The 19,023-nt window shown below is 36.3% G+C and overlaps 1 protein-coding gene across 2 annotated transcripts in view; it reads left to right on the forward strand.

Annotated features, from left to right (window-relative positions):
• ATRNL1 (attractin like 1) overlaps positions 1 to 14,867 on the forward strand; it is a 522,986-nt gene extending 508,119 nt beyond the window's left edge. The window contains exon 29 of one of the 2 annotated variants that reach the window (XM_075107503.1): positions 13,664 to 14,867. In XM_075107503.1, coding sequence (XP_074963604.1) covers positions 13,664 to 13,788 — 125 coding nt within the window. In that variant the 3' untranslated portion in view covers positions 13,789 to 14,867. The remainder of the gene's footprint in view (positions 1 to 13,663) is intronic. The other variant, XM_075107501.1, reaches the window with a different exon arrangement.
• Positions 14,868 to 19,023: the final 4,156 nt, after the last annotated feature.

Below are 19,023 nucleotides of genomic sequence, written 5' to 3' on the forward strand. Positions count from 1 at the left end.
GTCACCAGCAAACTTCATCAGGCTACACTTGATCCCATTATCCAGATCACTTATGAAGGTGTTGAATAACATTGGGCCCAATATTGATCCCTGGGGGACTCCACGAGTGACAGGTTGCCAGTTTGAGAAAGAGCTATTTACCACCACCCTTTGGGTGCGGCCTGTCAGCCAGTTCCCCGCCCACTGCACAGACCACTTGTCTAGGCCATAACGCATCAATTTCTCCAGGAGGAGACTGTGGGAGACTGTATCAAAGGCCTTGGAGAAGTCCAGGTAGACAACGTCCACTGCCTGCCCCCTGTCAACCAGGCAAGTCACTTTGTCATAGAAGGCCACCAGGTTTGTCAAGCACGATCTGCCGTTAGTGAAGCCATGTTGGCTTTTCCCAATCATGTGCTTCAATTGACTTGTGATGGCCCCCAGGAGGATTCGTTCCATAACTTTCCCAGGGATTGAAGTAATGGGCCTATAGTTACCCGAATCCTCCCTCGAGCCCTTCTTGTAGATAGGGGTAACGTTTGCCTTCCTCCAGTCCTCTGGGACATCCCCCGTTCTCCATGACTTCTCGAAGATTATGAAGAGTGGCCTTGCGATGATGCCAGCCAGCTCTCAACACCCTCGGATGGATGGCGTCAGGTCCCATTGATTTGTGGGGGTCAAGCTCCTGTAGTAATTCCTAGACTAACTCTTCCTTCACCGATGGTGCGTCGGTGTTTGGTTCAATTGGCAATTTTGTTAGTGTATTTTTCTTGGAAAAAATCTGACCACTAAAATAAGAAGTCAGGAGAAGGACAAATAATATAAATTATTATTAAGATATCTGTAGCTTTTAAAACCTGCCATACCGACACCTCCTCACACAAGTACAATCCCAAGAGATGAAAGAATGTGGAAGCGAATTAGAGTAGTCTTAGTAACCAATATCAGATTCACAAAGAGAATTCCTGATTATTGGAAATCTAGGTAGAGAAAAACAAGTACTTTGCAAAGGAGGTTAAATAATGTGGCAACTCAAGCTTAATAGAAGAGAAGAAGCAAAAATAACAGTGGATAATGAAGGGCTGTTTGGAAGGAAGGCAATGAAAAATAGTGTAGGAAAAAGCCAGGAATCCTATGTATTCCACTGTTGTTATATTGAATACTTGTCCAGACAAGACAGAACAAGAAAAATCAACCTACAAGTTCACACATTTGATCACAAGCCTTACAGAGGTTTAGATAAGTCCCTCTTGTTTCTGACACTTCCCCTTTTGGGGGATAATAGCTTCTATTACTGAACCTCATGCGTTGTCAAATCCCATTCCCACAGCTGGGTTTCCCCCACCATCACCTCACCTTTTATGATAGAGGTCATAAAAAGTGGTGCCCCATCTGTTAGAAGCAAGGCGCAGTTTGCCACAGACTATGTACTATTTCCATTCTTTGCACCCAAGCTTTCAGCAAGCTTTTGATGAACTAATCATAAGCAGGAACCATGCTTTTCATTATCACCTTCTTTTCTATTCTTTATGAAAATCAATGTTTGGTTATGGCTGCTTCAGAGTCTCAAGTATGGTGTCTAATTGTACTGCTTTAAAGTTTTATATTTTATCTTTGTAACTTAGGATAATTATTTATAGTTGCAAATCATAATGTAGCAGCATTATGGGACGCAGAATGCTGGATTGCATTGCAAAGGGAAGAGCAGATTCAGGGTTTATTATATTATTATATTATAGAAGGCACTTCAGAGGCTACAGAAGAAAGAAACTCAAATTGTAGCATTTCTCAGAAGCTGGGATAGTACAAAACAGATTTCATTCACAACACACTCTTGTATCATCATCACTATATATATAGCTATTAAAGTATAATTGAAATATAGAAAATCAGGAAATTAGAGGACTGAAGCCAAGTTTTTCACGTGTGATCAAAAAGCATATGGGAAAAAACAGAGGGGAAAAGGTCAGCAGTTAAATAGAAAATAGAAGACAACATAATTTCTGCTTTTAAGAAACAGATGGGAGATTTAGCAAAATTGCAGTGAGGGAATTCTAGTGTCCTGATGAAGGTTTGTTTCTCCTTCATCACATAGTAAAAACTTTTTGAAAATACGTAAATGAAAACTAGCTCCTAATCGCATCCTGGAAATACAAAGCTAGCATGGCACTTTATAGAGCACGTAGGTTTTAATGAAAATATTGTGAAGAACAATGCACAGAATTGCTCTAAATGCACAGAATTGCCTCAGAGAACCATCCTAGCACTGGAAAACTCCAAGCAGAATGTGTATGTCTTGCCACATCATCTTCTCCCTGGTTTAATCTCTCCCACTTCTTACTCCCGTGACTAGTGATGAGGAAGGGCTATTGTAGCAACTCTTCAGTATCTGGAGGTTCATATTCATTGAATGCATCTTCTGGGAGCTGACATTGCTGGGAAATGGACTTTATGAGAATTTCTGCATTGTATCTTTCACTTGGTTTCTGCCTTTTACCTTCACATCCATTCAGTAGCATTAGTCCTGTTCAACAGAAAATGAGTGGGAGATTTTACTTTGCTGTATAAAAAGGTGGTGTGTGCGTCAGGCTGAGATTTATGCCAGATCTGATCCCAAGAGAGGAATATTTCACTGCTCCAGTATCTCCTGTGATCTCTGAACCTGAATTTGGTGTGTCAGGAGGATCTTTCTCAGGTTTTCCCAGTTACATCTTCTAGATACAAAGGGGCATCTAGAGAAACGTTTTAAATGGCAAAAGTTCTAGTTTTGTAATCTTTGTACCAGAATAGTTCTTTCAAAATTTATAATGGGATTGATAAACGAGACAATGAGTGCTACTTGCTGGAGTGTGAGGACACACAGAGCTAGGTAACAAGCTGTGACTATGTACTGTCAGTTTTCTAGTTTTTCCTCTCCAAACTAGGAAGCATGCCTAGGGCAAATAATATATTTAATGTGATACGAAGTCATAGCATTGATATCTCACAGTTCTAGGCATTTGCTCTACCTGCATATGTCACACAAGCAGAAATGATGCTCTGCTACTATAATTGTACTGATATTTATCTATATTGACTGTTCAGGACCAAGTGTACGTAATCAATTAGGAATATGCAGAGTTTGAAATGAAACCCTATTTCCATACAGTTTGACAGTAACCAGGTCTAACTGTGTCATTTTGCCTGTTAAGGTCATAATATAGGATATTTAGTGTTACATAGAAGATTCAGGAAAGAATAAATGAGTAGCTATATTGCTTGCCTCTATATACTAGAATCCCATTCAGATTTATTCTCTTTCAGTGCTGACCAGGATTCTGGTAGGGCCATTTGTGTAAAATCCTTCTGTTTTTAAAAATGTTTTTATGGCTTGAGCTTTTCAGCCCTTTACTAAGCTTTTCTGCTAGAATTAATAAAAATCAGTGTTCCATATCAGCTGATGGTAGCTCTGTTGATGGAACCACCCTAATAATGACAGCAGGGCACTTGTGTCTTTTTTTATTTACTTTTTCTTGCTCTTGGGCATTAATAGGTACTGAAACTACCAGTAGCCTTATGTTAGAGATCCAGGGGACCCTGAAGTTGTCACTTTAGTAGTATTTCAAAATTCTAGGCACGCTTTCTGTCCTGTTGACTTAATTCTGTGTTATACTCCCAAGATCGTTTGTTTTGTCACAGTGACTGCTGGCTATGTAGCTGGGGATGTACTGAATGTCTAATTGTGGAAATCAGCAGAATACTGAAAAACTGGCATTGTTATTTGGCCAGAACCAAACTACAAGCCAAACAGTGGTTAGAGCAATGATATATTGCAGCAGTGTGTTGGAAATGGAAAACAAGTCTAGTTCTTCGTCAACCTTGGAAAGCAAAACTTATAAGCGAGACTGCATTATGGGAAAGCACTGCAGACAGCACGCCTACTTCTGATTAAGCTGTAGTCCTATTGCATTTCTGGTGAACTGTAATTATTTGTTTGTATGAACATATTAATCATTTCTTTCTGGCTTAAATAAAAATCTTTGACAGTGGAAAAAACCGCAGCACCTGCAAAATAAAGGTGCAAGAGTTAGGAACAGCATCTTTGAAGATTATTGCTCTAATCTCTCTTAAAAGTAAATGATAATGTAAGTAGTAATTTTTTGTCTCCAGCAAGGGCAGAATTGGCCCCTCTTGGGCCCTTAAACCTATTGTCTTTAAGGTTGTATTCTTTGTCTTGAGGAGGAGAGTAGTAAAGCTGCAAATCTGACAATATACTTTATGACCCAGATGGAACATTAGGGAGGTATTCACAAAAACTGAATGTCACCTAGTGAGATTAATCACCCCAGATTTCCTCTACAGACAGGAAGAGATCTGCTTTAAATCACCCCTTGCAAGTATGGCTCCTCTGGAGGGAAGCAAACCCTGGTGAATACCTCTGCCTTGTCTCCTCCTAACTGTCCTGGTTGCTCGGCTGTGTTTGAACCTTCTGTTTCCCAGATACTTATACACATATAAGCACACGCACACATGCAGATATTCTGATTACTCAATTGCATGAAACGACACTTCAGCACTGTATTAATGGACTGTCAATCACACTCTGTTTACACAAACGGTAAGTCTCTGTCTCACAGGTATTCACCCTACTCACGATGTTTAGTAAGGCTGTAGCTGTCATTATGGTGGTTAGAGTCCAACCTGCATGAATGGATTTGGGTAAAAAGCTCTAAAAATGTTCTAACTGAAGCTGTCAATTTTTTACGGTTTTCATATCTTAACTTTTCTGATTGTCATGCATGATCCTAATAAAACCAGATTGCTGAAGATAGAGACAAACAGTAAAATAATGCTGTACAAGTAACCTCAAGTGTACTGGTCTGGAAGAGGCCTTTGCAATCCAAAAGTGTCAAATTACTATAGAAAGGTTCATAAACTGATCTCTTCTGGGTCACAGCTGTGATACTGACTTCTAAACAAAACAAATTATTATTTCGGTTTTATTTACCCAGGTATTGTTAAAAGTAAGTGAAAATAGTGCTTCTTCAGTACTCCAAGTAGATTTTTTCTCTTCTACAGAAATGGATTTACAAGACCAAATTAGATTCTGGCATGATTAATGCATCTCACCAAATTCTTGCAGAGTAGCAAATTAGTTTACTGATTTTCCTGAAAACAAATTAAACGGCTGCACAACATCACAAGAATAGTAGAGATGTTTTTCATAACATATGGATAAATGATTCAATGGAAGGAGATGTAATCAAACCAAAAATTTAATAGTTTGTGGGAAAAAATTCCAAATGTTTCATATATTACTGCCCATTATAGAAACCTATGTAATTAATTGCATCTTAACACATGATGTGTAATATGCAGTGGGAGAGCATCAAGGAATTAATCTGCATGAGGTTTGCACATATTCTAAGCAGATTATTCCTTTCAGGTGTTTTTAATAGCTATCAGTTAAAAACTAAAAGCCTTGTTTTGCTAATAACTTAAAATAACAGTTATTTTGGGAATTACAGGTAATTTGCCATTCAGGTATTTGATTGATAGCTTTCTGAAAATATTACGTATGACCCAATTTTGCTTTTTTACCCCTAAAACTCTAAACATATTTTGTTACTGATACACCCATTTGAGACTCTGCAACTTATATTCCAAAAATGCAAGATAGAAAAAGTCTGACGACATGCAAAATTAATCATGCAGGAATTACTTGTTTCTTATTTTTTAATGTAAAAGGAAAAAAATGCACACAAAAACCTGCTGTATTTTTTGTATAAAATAAGCCATGTTGAGAAAGACAATGGAATAGTTAGGGACATTCTCAGATTTCGGTAATTACCCTTCGTGGTCCAAGGTCTAAAAATTACAATAATGGGATAAAACAATGGTCTAGCAATAGATCACTTGTCTGTAACTTCTGCCAAGGTAAAACTTCTTAGTTCAAAATGTCAAGATGCTTTAATTCTTGTAGCTCTGCTATTCTGTGAGAAGAATATATTTCCTGACTGAAAGTGATGCCTGCTTTATTAATTGAAATTTAGTACTGATAAGTATTGCAGCTTTAGGAGCTATTACTAAACTAGTCTAAATGTAACTGTTCCCCAAGCCTGTTGTAATATCTAAAGTGAGTCAATAAGAGGTTTTAAGAAGAATGTTTTATCTTCAGACTCAGCGGTCAACTACAATTCTTTTTTTATCACTCTTTTAGTCTGTGGAGTCAGTCATATTCTTAATATCACTGGACAAATCTGTGACAAGCTTTACCAGGAAACCCAAAGGAATAGGGTCCAAGAAACAGATAAAAAAAATCTAGTAATTTTTTTTAACCATTATAGCTTAAGGTGTGCTTCACTCTTCAAATTTAAAGTTTTTAACAAAATAATGTGTCAGACATCTTGGGAAAGTATCTGTACTACAGTTTCTTCTGTTATTTGTAGAAAATGCATGTATTTTACTTTAATGGAAGTCTGTATTCCATATACCTGGATTTGGGTTACCCTTGATCCACAGGTTCACAGGTTAGGTTACAGACCAGTTTTATGCAGTTTCTCTTTTCATTCCCACAATGTTCTGTATTTCTTCATATTAGTTTGTATTCCACCCTTTCCCTTTGAGTCTGTGTTAATGGCACTGTTAGCCTTGCTGTCCCTCTGGTCTTGCCCAAGTATTCTTTGATTGTCATTCCTTTGCTTCCTCACCACCAGACTGCACAGTCTTGCTGAATTCTCGTGCTGCAGCCTCTCCAAAACACCATCTTCCCTCTGCATCACCAAAACAAAGCCCTTTGCCCATGATCTCTGCAGCTTACTTCTGAATTACTGCCACATTGAACTGCTGTCTTAACCATGTTTATTTCAGATCTTTTTCCTGACTAGTTTTTTAGCACAGAAATAATTTTTAGTAGTGTTACGCACTTCCTTTTTCTATTGTCTCAAATATCATTATTAATCTTCAAGACCTGTCATGTCTTATCATTCCCCACTTATTATCTCTTGTACAGTTTCAGATGAGAGGTCCCCTCACAGCTCAGATCAGCCACTATCTCAGCCTTTCTCTCCCACTTGTTAAGTAAGTGCATTTCTACTTCCATCTGTGCTGCTTTCCCTGGGCGAGGGCACAAGTCAGACTGGAGTACAGGTCTGACAATACAGTCCAGCTAAATGCAATAATCTCATATGAGTTCCTTTTAAAAGTAACCAGTGAAGGAGTGGCTAAGGGAGCTGAGGGTGTTTAGGCTGGAGAAAAGGAGGCTGAGGGGAGAATTTATCGCGCTCTGCTACTACCTGGAAGGAGGTCGTAGTGAAGTAGGTGTTGGTCTCTTCTCCCAAGTAACAAGTGATAGGACAAGAGGGAATGGCCTCAAGCTGCACCAGGGGAGGGTTAGGTCGGATATTAGGAAAAATTTCTTCACCGAAAAGGTTGTCAAGCGTTGGAACAGGCTGCCCTGGGAAGTGGTGGAGTCACCATCCCTGGAGGTATTTAAAAGACATGTGGATGTCATGCTTAGGGACATGGTTTAGTGGTGGACTTGGCAGTGTTTGGTTAATGGTTGGACTTGATGATCTTAAAGGTCTTTTCCAACCTAAATGATTCTATGATTCTTGTGTTCCAGGAGGGCTTGAGCTGAGAAAAGTGGGTGGGAGAAAAAAGCTGCAGTTAATTAACATTATATTGCACCAATCCTAACCTACTGCCATAGTGTCTCCAACACCTCACTAGGCCTCCTTCATCACTACAGTGGGTTTTTTTGTCCTGCTGAACAGACAAGAGGTATCCCAAAGTACTTGGATAACTATCCCAGATTGGTGCAGGTTAGCCTGGAGTAAGTGGACTCTGATCTGCCAGCTGTCCTTCAGGGAGCTCCTGTGCGCCATGGTCACATCACCAATCCCTGCCTGTCTGTAGCCAGAGAGGCCAAACAGCCCACGCTGTCTCGTAGCCACTGGCAGGCTGGATAGTTTAAAGGCACCAGATGTTATACAGACCTGGATTACAGACTAAACTAAAGATACCTCATGCTGAAAGGGAAGAGGAAACTGCCTGACTATATTAAAAAAAAAGTCACTACCGGCCCCTTGGAACACAAATATTTCACACAAATATGTAGGGCTATTTCCTTTTCAAAATGAGAAAAATTGGGAAAGGTCGAACATTTCATAAAAGATCCTTTATTGTATAGTCTGCGTTTCCCACAAACTGACAACAAGTAATTTATAAGTCTATTTTGGGAATAAGAGTTTCTTAGCTCCTTATAGATAGCTGTTATTACTAAATACCAAGGGTATAATATAAAGGAGCATGACATCTCCTTTACACTAGTGTGTGGCTATTTAATTCCACGCTATCATTATTTAGTTTATTATTGTTATGGTTTAAGCTCTGTCTCATATTTTACTTATTTAATTAAGTTATATGCATAAGAAAAGGAAAACATACCTCCTGGAGTCTTGGCTGTCTGCCCATCTAGCAAAAGTTATCACTGAAAAAAAATGATGGGGTTACTTGCCCGAAGTAATTTCCTAGTTAGTTTAATTTCTTTAATATATCTTTCTCATAGTAAGCGTGGTGTCAACTTAAAATACACATGCATGCTCCAAACAGGAAGAGAAGCCTTTGTGATTTTGAGGTGCTGTCAGCTTGTCCTTTTTAAAAATTCTAATTTAAATAAATAAATAATTAAATAAATAAATAAATATATGAGAGGTCATGAAGATGCTTAGTCTTTTTGGCAGTTACTTATGATTGTTTTTCTCTGTGACTAAGTCTGTGATGTCTGGACATTGTCTAGGCACGCCTGCCAGACCAGGACACTCAGATACACATGAAGGATTTGACTATTTTCTGACTTTGAGATGAACTTAGTTCTATTGAGACATACAGTGGTTCCTCTGGCCATGTACAGTCTTGAACTTCAGATGACTCTTACTTTTTTGCCTTCAAAGTAGGCATTTGTGTATCAGGTTTGTACGTGGTTAGGAGAAGGCTTTGTAGATTGATCATTCCTTTGAATCCCAGGTCTTGTTCTGGTTCCATTTTATGTGCCTTTTGGAAATCTTGATCTATATAACAGGAGAGTGTAGAGCAAATATTCTGGTCTTCTCAGTCATGAAAATTAATCATGAGTTAGTCCAAAAGACAATCTGGAAAATTCTACCAAACTGCTAAACAGACTAAGACTACACCTAGCACAATATCTCACAGAAAGTGAGAGAATTTTTTCAGTGGGTACTTAGAAACTAGGTGCCTAGTAACAACCTTCTTGAAAGTTATGTTCCTCTGCCATTATAGCCACTATAGCTACCATATGTATTTCCTACAAAGAATAAATGTACGCAGTCGTGGTATGCATCCACAAAGTTTATGGTGAATGGGCTCTGTTTCATCAAGTTAATAGACGATAAGAAACCTACATTTTTAACAAGGTTGTTTTGTATATAGATGTCATTCATTCATACACACATAATATGCATCAAGTATCTACAAAAAAAGTTCTTTAAAGACTTAAAATAATGATAAATGACAAAACTCATAAAAATTCCCCACATAATAACTGGTAGTTTTATTGATGAGAATGAAATTGTCTTCACTGGCTTCACTGTGTACTATGGGTCTCTTCATGAGCTACTAGAGGCTGTAAATCTCATCACTTATGCAGTTTGTCTTCAAACTGCTTGGATCCATTTGTACCGATATTCATGGGCACCGCATCTGCTACAAGGGAAAGACTTCAAATAACAGATTGTTTATGATAAAAGGACTCTGTCCACTATTAGGTGAGCATCTACAGTAACAAACCTTGAAAGAATCAACAAATGGAAGTGACACAAAGACTGCTGGGTGGTGAAGGGTGAAGCTATTACTCTAGTAGTATAGCATTTACCTAGTCTTTTCGGTTTAAGTCTCTCTGTGTGGCAGCTGTCATTTTAATTGTTAAGGTCACCTTAAGCAATAACTATAATTCTGGTTTAAATATCAAACAAATCTAATCGGTCTACTTGAGCTGTAGTTATTTTATTGTCTTCAGCTTTCTGAATGTTCTGATTCTGCGTAACAATGAAAACATGTAGAATTTAATCAAACGAAGACATCTATCCAAATGCTATCTCCCAACAACACATATTTAAATTGAAAAAACATTTCCAGTTACCTGCCTAACCATGAATCTGAGGTCATTCTTTTTTTCCTTACTTTTAACAAAGGGGATAGTAAGAACTCAATGCATTTCTCATTAAAATTAACAATAGAGGAGGAAAAGTGATTTTAAATATGCATGCCAGCATGTAAGACTAACTTTTTCAATGTTAGGATTTTTTTCTACCTTGAGAGATAGTGTAGCCTTACATCAGTTCAAATGTAGCTGTGTACAATCAGAGGAAAAACATTTAAACATCCCAGCATGGGTATTTCCATTTAAATCTGATTACAGTGAAATAAAACTGTAGCTATTAAAGGTTTAGAAGAACTACAAATACAAGCAGTAAAAGCAGACAGTTAGTAAATGAGGTAGTAAAACATTTCAGCAGGGCAAACAGTTTATAGCACTCAGCCTTCCTGTAGCAGACTGTGCTATTCACTACAGACCCGTGCACTGTTCCCTGAACTGCACTTAAACCTGCAATTAACCTTTCACGCCTAATGAAGCTGTTTTGCTGCAAAATTAAAATATATAGTACTGCCTGTTTTTACAGAGACTGGGAGGAGAGCATCTCAAAATGAATGACTTTTTCAGATGCTTTTGTTCAAATGCAGAATTAAAGTGCTGTTTGTATATAAATCGGGAATGCACTTTTCAAGGCAATCTCATTTGATGTGCTGTATTTTATTCCTGTACTTATTAATTGTTTTGCATAATTGTAAAAAAAGAAAAAACCCAACAAAAAATTCACACACCAGTAATTTTATGATTAGACACTTACTTCCTGAGAATAAACTATTACCATTTAACTTCCATTAGGAAAGACAATAGTTCTGCTAAAGATTACCAAGTTCATATTGCTTTCTCTGGTATTTTTCTCATTGTGGATGCAATTATCTCTTACAAAAATATACTTTCCACTTATATATTTGACTGGGCTCACTTCTTAATGATCTTTCCATACATATGCTTACAACAAGCTAGAGATTGTTTTAGCTGCATAGAACTAGGTCAGGTTATTTCTATAATATTTAGTAGGAAAACAAACTAAACTTAAAAATAGGTCCAGTTCTGCTGCTAGGCTTGAATTTCCATTTTCAGAAATCGGACTATTAGAGGTGACCCATTGATTCTCCAAGCGGGATGCTTACTGACTCCACTGTTCCTTTCTGCCACCTTACTCAAGAGTCAGAAACGACCAGAGGCCAGGTACTGGTTTGGAAAACCAGTTTGGATGGTAGATAGGATATTTAAATGGAAGCATTCATGAAAGGCAGGTAAATGAAATAACTTATGAGTCGAGGTAACAGATATAGAACAGTATATGATTTACAGTTCCAACTTTAATGAAAAAAGTTCCGACTTTAAATGTATTTACATGTGCTGTTTATACACAAAGCCTGTAAAATACAGGGAGTGTTTTGCTGGGGAGGGGGCAGTTAATGAATATTTAACCCACAGCATTTTTATCAAATCTTCTGCTGTATGTTGATGTAAATTCTGCTTGCTTGCAGTGTCTGTGCATCAGCTTGACTTGGTAAATGAAATTCCTTTAGACTGCCAGTCTCAAATAATGAATTGTTCCCCCAGTTAATTGTATTGCTTTGATAACAAGGAACTATGCTGGGCGTAGAGAACATAATAAGTGAATTTCATCAGATGATTTGTGTGACATTTTGAAAAATGATCTTCTAGAGTGACCCAATTTTAATGGAACTCTAAACGGCGTGCCAGTATACCCCAGTATACAGCATTAGATTTGAAGGAAATAATTCTTCCTTTTTTGTTAATTGTTATGTAAAGTGAGGTTAACATCATACATCCAAGTAAATTTAAAAATATCTTATAAAAAATGGAAAACCTGTTTTCCTAATAATATTCATTCCATTTAGCATACTCCCGAAGCCTAGCTGCTAAAGACAGGATTACATGTAAGCAACCATCAAAATGTCATTTAGGTTTTATTCTTGAATTTGCTAATACTGGGTACTGCTGATACTTTAAAGGTGCCTCAAAGATTTCCAAAATTCAATTTATCAAAGTCCAATTTAAGGCATCGCTAGCTCATACCAGGAAATATATGTGCATGTGAGGAAAATGACTTAATTAATCTTGGCTCTTATATATCCTGAAATGCAGCAATCATAATTATTTAGCATTTTACAGTATAGTGCCATGTATTTTCAAAAAGCTATATGCACATTAATTGATTCTTGCAACATTTTTGTGAATTAAGAAAGGTAGTGTTACAGCATGCAATAGCATAAATTTTTTCAGGAGACTGGAAACCTGAGACGAATCCAAAGGTATATCATATAACAAAAAGGAAGCCTGTAGAAACGCTTGTATGTGAAAATTATTTTTTGCACGGTTTCTTAGTAGATAAGTGTTGTAGTGAAGGAATGCGTGAAAAATGTTGCCAAAATTGGATTCTGTAATAGATAAACTGAGGCTGATATTGGCCGTAGTTAAAAAATAGAGACTGTCTGTTAAACATTGTGAAAAGTATTTTCAAAAGTTTCCTTATGGAGTAGTACTGTTATGTGTTAGAGATTGAGGTGGTTTGGGCAGTAGGAAGAACCAGCACCATCTTTGCCTACATTACGGGTATATATAGATGTGCTTTTGCAGGTACAAGTGTCATGCTTTTATTGCAGCTGTGGTGGAGTAAAGCATGTGAATAAATGTGAATACTAATCCATTTCATTGCAATTTTGCTTGTGTGAATTTCAAAATTCAGAGCTACCATGTATTAAGTGTGTTGTTAATCACAGCATTACAGAAGTCAGTAATTTCTAGCAAGTAGGCAGTAACAAGCAAATGGAAGAGAAAATTCTTAACCTAAGCATGCCTGTCCATGCCCTCTGTAATACCATCTAAAGATTACAACAGGTCATGGAATATCAACAACTTAACCAGAATTTGAAAAAGAAGTGTTTTGGTAAGTTGACAACATTTAGAATTGATCCAGGCCAACACCATCAAGGTTCACTGTCTGCTCACAAATCCATGCATTCTGGAAACATATTTTTAAATCTTTCTGTTCATGGTAAATACTAACCTCTGAATATTTCCAAATTAGGAAGCCATATATATTGCAAAAGGAAATATTCAACGGTACAATTTTGTCTTAACTATGGTCTCAAATTCTCTTTTATTTTCTGATTTGATAGTTTCATCCACTTCTAAATGCAATGCACAAACACTTAATAGATTAAAATCCATGTCAGAGAGCTGCTGGTCCACATACCCAAGAAAATGGTGATAAAGAGAGGTGATGCTAAGATCACACAACAAATCAGTAAGATAATTAAATGGAACTCAGTTCTCCTGACTTCCAGTCTAGTCCTCTTAACTGCATTTTCTTTTTTGTTCCTCTGTTTCTTCACTGTAACCAGGTAGCATTTTAGAAAGTGAGAACTTGTTATCTGAGTCTGAAATGAAACTGATCACTTCTGGAAAAGTACAAAAATTTGGCATGAAAGGAACCATCACACTACTCTGGAATTCTTCTCAGGAAAGCTGGACATTAAATTTTGTTTTTCCTTTATCTTACAGGTCTTGCAATTGCGAGTGCACTGATAGACATTTCACAACAGAAGCCTGCAGACTGTAAAGATAAGAGTTCAGGAGTCAGAAATCGAAAACATCATCTTTCAACACGTCAAGGAACTTGTGTCTGAGATTCAAAAACTACAATTGTATATTCTGTAATGTTTTCTTTTTAAATGGCTTCCATTGAAAGCTATACTACAGCCTCAGTTTTTATGGAGGCAAATCTACAAATGAACATATGAGGTACTGTGCTCTGTTATAGTCACACAGCCTACTCTACCCCAAAGCAGAACAAACTTCTGGTAGGTATGAATATGTTTGGTGAGCTTTAATAAAAAGAGCGGATCCCGATATCAACAAAATACAAAATAAAATACCTAGCATTCTTTATCCTGAATATATCAGAGCAGGGAAAAACTTTGAACAGAACTAGGAAAAACTGTACATTATTTTGTAATGTAGAAGGAAAGTGTATAATTGAGAACTAAGCAAATTCCAGGAAACTCAAGGACATTTTTTGTATAGCTTAATGTAACAATGAGAATTGTACAGTTCTTTCCTTGTAATCAGCATTAAAATTTATTTCCAGCAAGCAGGAACTGAAAAGGATCATTTGGATTTAGGTGTTCTTTTATCAGTGCCCAAAATAGGTAGGCAGCTTTTGAATTTAGCATAGGTGTAACTCGAGAACACCACATGTAATATTTGGAAGATAATTCCATAGAAAAACTTGATTTGAGTGTTTCATGATTATTTTTCTTTACCTTGCAAAAAATTCAGAAACATAATCTGGGCTGCAGGAGAGTGATTCGTGGGCTTTCGTGTTTCTGTACCTAAGAGTCTATTCTGAATTCTGAACAACATATTTTACAAGGAGTGCAAGTGGGTCCTCCATGCCAGCTGATTAGCAAAATTAATTGAGCATAGAGAAGCTTCTTGTGCAATCAAGTTTGCTGTTTTTTTCCAAGAGATTGTCCAAGATTACAAGTCTAAGGAGAGTTTACCTTGCTGTCATTCTACCTGCTCCCCTTTCAATACTGAAATTTGCTAGTATCTATAAATTGTCCTGACTTCCCAGCAGAAGAAATTAATCCCAGTCAGTACTTTGACCCTTGTTTTTATAATAAAGTGTGGATGCTTTGTGTTCTCCCAGCTGCAGAATTTCATCTCATCCTCACTTTCACACCAGTTAGGAGTTACCCTGCGTAACAAAATATAAATAAATAAATAAATATTCAGAAATCCAAGTTGCTTCCAACAGTGGTTCTCAAATCCAGCATCCACTATGGAACTTCACACAATCAGTACTCAGCAACAAAAAGCAGATGAAAGAGTTTCCTTTCATAGGACATTAGTCTCCTGGGGGCTCGGTCACCAGAACAGATAACTTAGCAAACAGCTTTAATGGCCCTCAGTCTTTTTACTTACTCAAAATTCATGTATATACAAACAAGTAAGAGAATGCTAAGGGGTAGGTAGCAGACATGTCATGTTCTCATTTACACATTACATGTTGACAGAAGTATAATAGGAAACTAGTAATTTTGTACGAGCTGCTTGAAGGTATAGTTTCTCAACTCCAAATTTGCCACCACACTAGTCCAGGAGAGTGATACAGAGGTATAAATGCCTCATGTAACGATAGACTTTTGGTAAATATGAAAGATATAAAAAGATAATTGTTGTTTACTACTATATCTGTATTTTTCATGTTCTTTTTATTTCAGGAAGGTGATGACATTTTACTGTTTATAGTTGACTACATAGTTACTTGCATGCCATGGTGGTGCAGTAGCAGTAATAAAGCCCTGTTGTGAGTTGTGTTTATTTCGTAACACCATTCATACATAGAAGTACTCAGCTTAATTTGGATGAGGATTAAATGTAAAAATAACTATAAAAAGGAATGATTGTACAGTATGTAGTTATATCTTATACAAGAATATTAGGTTGCATCTAACCATGACTGCTCTATTGATTTGATAAATTATGCACTTATGAATTATGGTATAATTATTTCTTATGCTGGCATGATTGTTTCAGTATTTTCTTACCTTAAGATAGTATTATTATCCTAAAATAATGCCACCACAATCTTGTGACTTTTATTGCCTCTTCTGACCTCAGTCTCCTACATCTTAAAACTTTAAAAATTCCTTTTCAAAGCTTCTGTTGGGAACTTTCAATCAGTGCTACTTAGCATAGCGAAAAAAAATGGTCTTTTGAAAACAACCCTTTCTGTCAATTTTAAAGTTGATCTGTTCAAATGAATATAAACCAAAGAAACTGGTTTATATGATGCATACACTTACAAAAAGGAAAGAACCACTTGTCTGGACTATATTCCAAACTCTGTATTATCCTCAACCTAAACATTTCACATAAGAAATATACAGTGTGTGTTTTGTGAATGTGCTGGAGACCCTGTACACAGAAAGACCACGTAGTCTTGTAGAGCAGTTTTAACTGTACTCACTCATAAAGGATTACATTCTTCTGTATCTCAACTGGAGTTTGACAATTACTTGAAAAGCAGGTATGAGTTTTAAAGGGATTAAAATACTTTATTGTAACACTGAAGATGGGCAAATAGCTATCGGCCATTTTATTGTGTTAACGGTTAAAAACATTATTTTAAATGTACAAGAAAAGCATGTTTGTCATGGGATCATTCAGCATTTTCATTCACTCTGAGAGTGTTTTTTCCTCAAGTATCTTTCTTCTCCCAGGGTTCCTGATTGCATGCCAATTAGTAAAGGCGAATAATAAACAAACAAACAAACAAACAAACTTATATAGTGGCCACACTTAAATACCAGATTTTTGCCAACATATCTCAAACCAAAGTTGCAGAGTAACTTTTACAACAGCTTTCTATTTTAAAGGTGTAGAAATAGCATAGTATGTCTGATAACTACATTTTGTTAGTCATTGGCAAGTGCAAATTTTTGAATAATGACCTCTGTACATCAGATGAGATGTTTTATCAACCGGCACATTAAGATTGCTTCATGAAAAAGCCAATTTTTTAAAAAACTCTGTTCTCCAGTTTAACTTTTGAACTCTTCCTTAGAGTCAGAAAATGTTGAATGTCCTGATTTACCCCTAATGTGATTTATGTTGGATGAAAAATAAATGGCTAAGTGCTGTTCTGGAAAGTAAGGCCAGCAAAGTTCTGATTGTCAGGATTCCACCTCCATCGCCTCAGTCCATGGATTCTGCTGAGGGGAATTCAGCAGCTATGAATTACTGTTCAAAATATGAGATAGACTGTCCATGGAAGCATGGGTTCACCAGTCCTTCAGTTCTTCTCTGCACTTATATAAATTCCTGAAACTACTTAAATCAAATTTGTGCACATACAGATAACACTTTAGAATACTTGCTTCCATTCATTACATTCCTATGAAATGTAATTAAATGCTAGTTTACCTATTTTAAAAAGTGGTTATCTGTATGTTGCCACTATTAAAATTATATATATATAAAAAAGGCCAAATTCTAGATATGTTAAGGCATGAGGACACCATTAATTAGGAACATTCAGATTCATCTGACTGGAAAATTTTCATAGCTGACTGCTTTCCTTATAGTTAAAGTCCCCTCTCATCTTCCCGAATCAAAAACATTTGGACAAGTTCAGATCAGGACACGGAATTTGTTATGTGTAAAATCTGTAGCAATAATTATTTTCTAAATAATCTGATGCAGAGAGCTGGAATCCTGATGGTAAGAATTTTAGTTTGGGATCACTTTAACAGATGTTCAGTCTTTATGCATAATAACTTTCATAGTATTCATCTAAATTAAAAAATCATTATGTATCTAATTTCATTACCAGTTTTTTAAAAAGCATCTGAAAGGTTTCTTGATAATAAAGGAAAAGTCTCTGTTAAAGGTAATTAATAATCCCTCTCTTTTTTTAAGCACAGTTGTCCTATCCAGGATGCTTGCTATTACTGGGGAAAATGAAATAAATTAACTCTAGTTTTTCAGTCTCTAAGTTGCAGCATTACCCAAAAAGCTGTAGTTTACTGACACTTATTTAAGATAATCTCTAAAGTATGGAATACCTAAGGCTATTTTAGGTGCTTATAGCAAATAAGAACAAAACTACTGTTGTCTACAGGTGGCCAGAACTTCCCATGTTGTCTTCAGCTGTACTTGCTTACTAAATACTAACGAAGAAAAGCAAATCTGGCTAAAGAGGTCTTGCATAACCTGGGCTGGTATAATTCAGGGCCATATGTTGTTTCAGCTTTTCCTTATTTAAAGTTATTTCACTTTCAAAATGAATGCTTAAATTTCTGTATGACCACATATGCAGCCACATGGAGCCATTTCTATGGCTACAGATATTTCTCATGTAAAAAAATAATCATCTTGTATATTTAGTTGAAATTCTAGTGACCCTCTAATATTTATTGCAAAGCTGAAAGGGGACTATTATTACTCCAGACTTTCTTAAATTGATAATTCCTTGGTCATGTAAGTTGAAGCTGAGTCATGTTTTGGTAAAAAACATCTCTTTGCACCTCTGCAGATATGTTCAAAACTTCCTTTTTCTAATATGGAGAAAGCAAGGGTGGGATTGCTGAACAAAAAGAAAAAAAATACAAACCAAACAACCCTCTTTAAAACATACAGGAAACATCATATATGTATACGGAATTAAGTAATTGCATTCACAGCTGATCTAAATCAGAACATTTTCTCACATATTCTTGTGTTATATTGAATAATATGAAGACTTTAACTGAATCAGTGACTATTTATGCGTATATTAATGGTCATTTCTACAGAAATAAAACCTTAAATGTATTTAGCCTTCCAAGTGAGGATATAGAAGTCTGTTTGAAATACTGTATAGAGAATGTTATTGCAGGGGCATATCAATTGGCTATCAGTATTTTCAGCAAGTCTGAGACTGAGTGCATAAAATGAGGCAAGTGCCTTCCATCCTTTTATATCCTCTATTTTTTAGTACATTTTCCTGTAACAGTTTTTACGTGCTAAGGTCAGAGTTAATAATACAGAAAGCTTATATGAATTTGGAGTTTGAGAGAATTGTTACTCATTTAACAATAACTGTTTACCTTTCTATGTTATCAGAACAATGCTTAGATGTGTTCTTTTCCAATTTTAGCAAATGCTTTTTTCCAAAAGACCTTTTATTAGAGAAGAAGCAAGAAAAGAATAAGATGGAGCTCTTCAAATACACTTCCAGACTTAGAAGATATCTTAACCATCTTATTCTACTGAAAATCTGAGTCTTTTTAACATTCTTTTCCAGGTCAGTATTTATCAAAAATCATTGTTACAACATGATTTTTAGTGGTTAACATAAAGGACAATTCTTTTCT

The sequence above is a fragment of the Phalacrocorax aristotelis genome, chromosome 12 (assembly GCF_949628215.1).
Source record: "Phalacrocorax aristotelis chromosome 12, bGulAri2.1, whole genome shotgun sequence".
Classification (NCBI taxonomy): domain Eukaryota; kingdom Metazoa; phylum Chordata; class Aves; order Suliformes; family Phalacrocoracidae; genus Phalacrocorax; species Phalacrocorax aristotelis.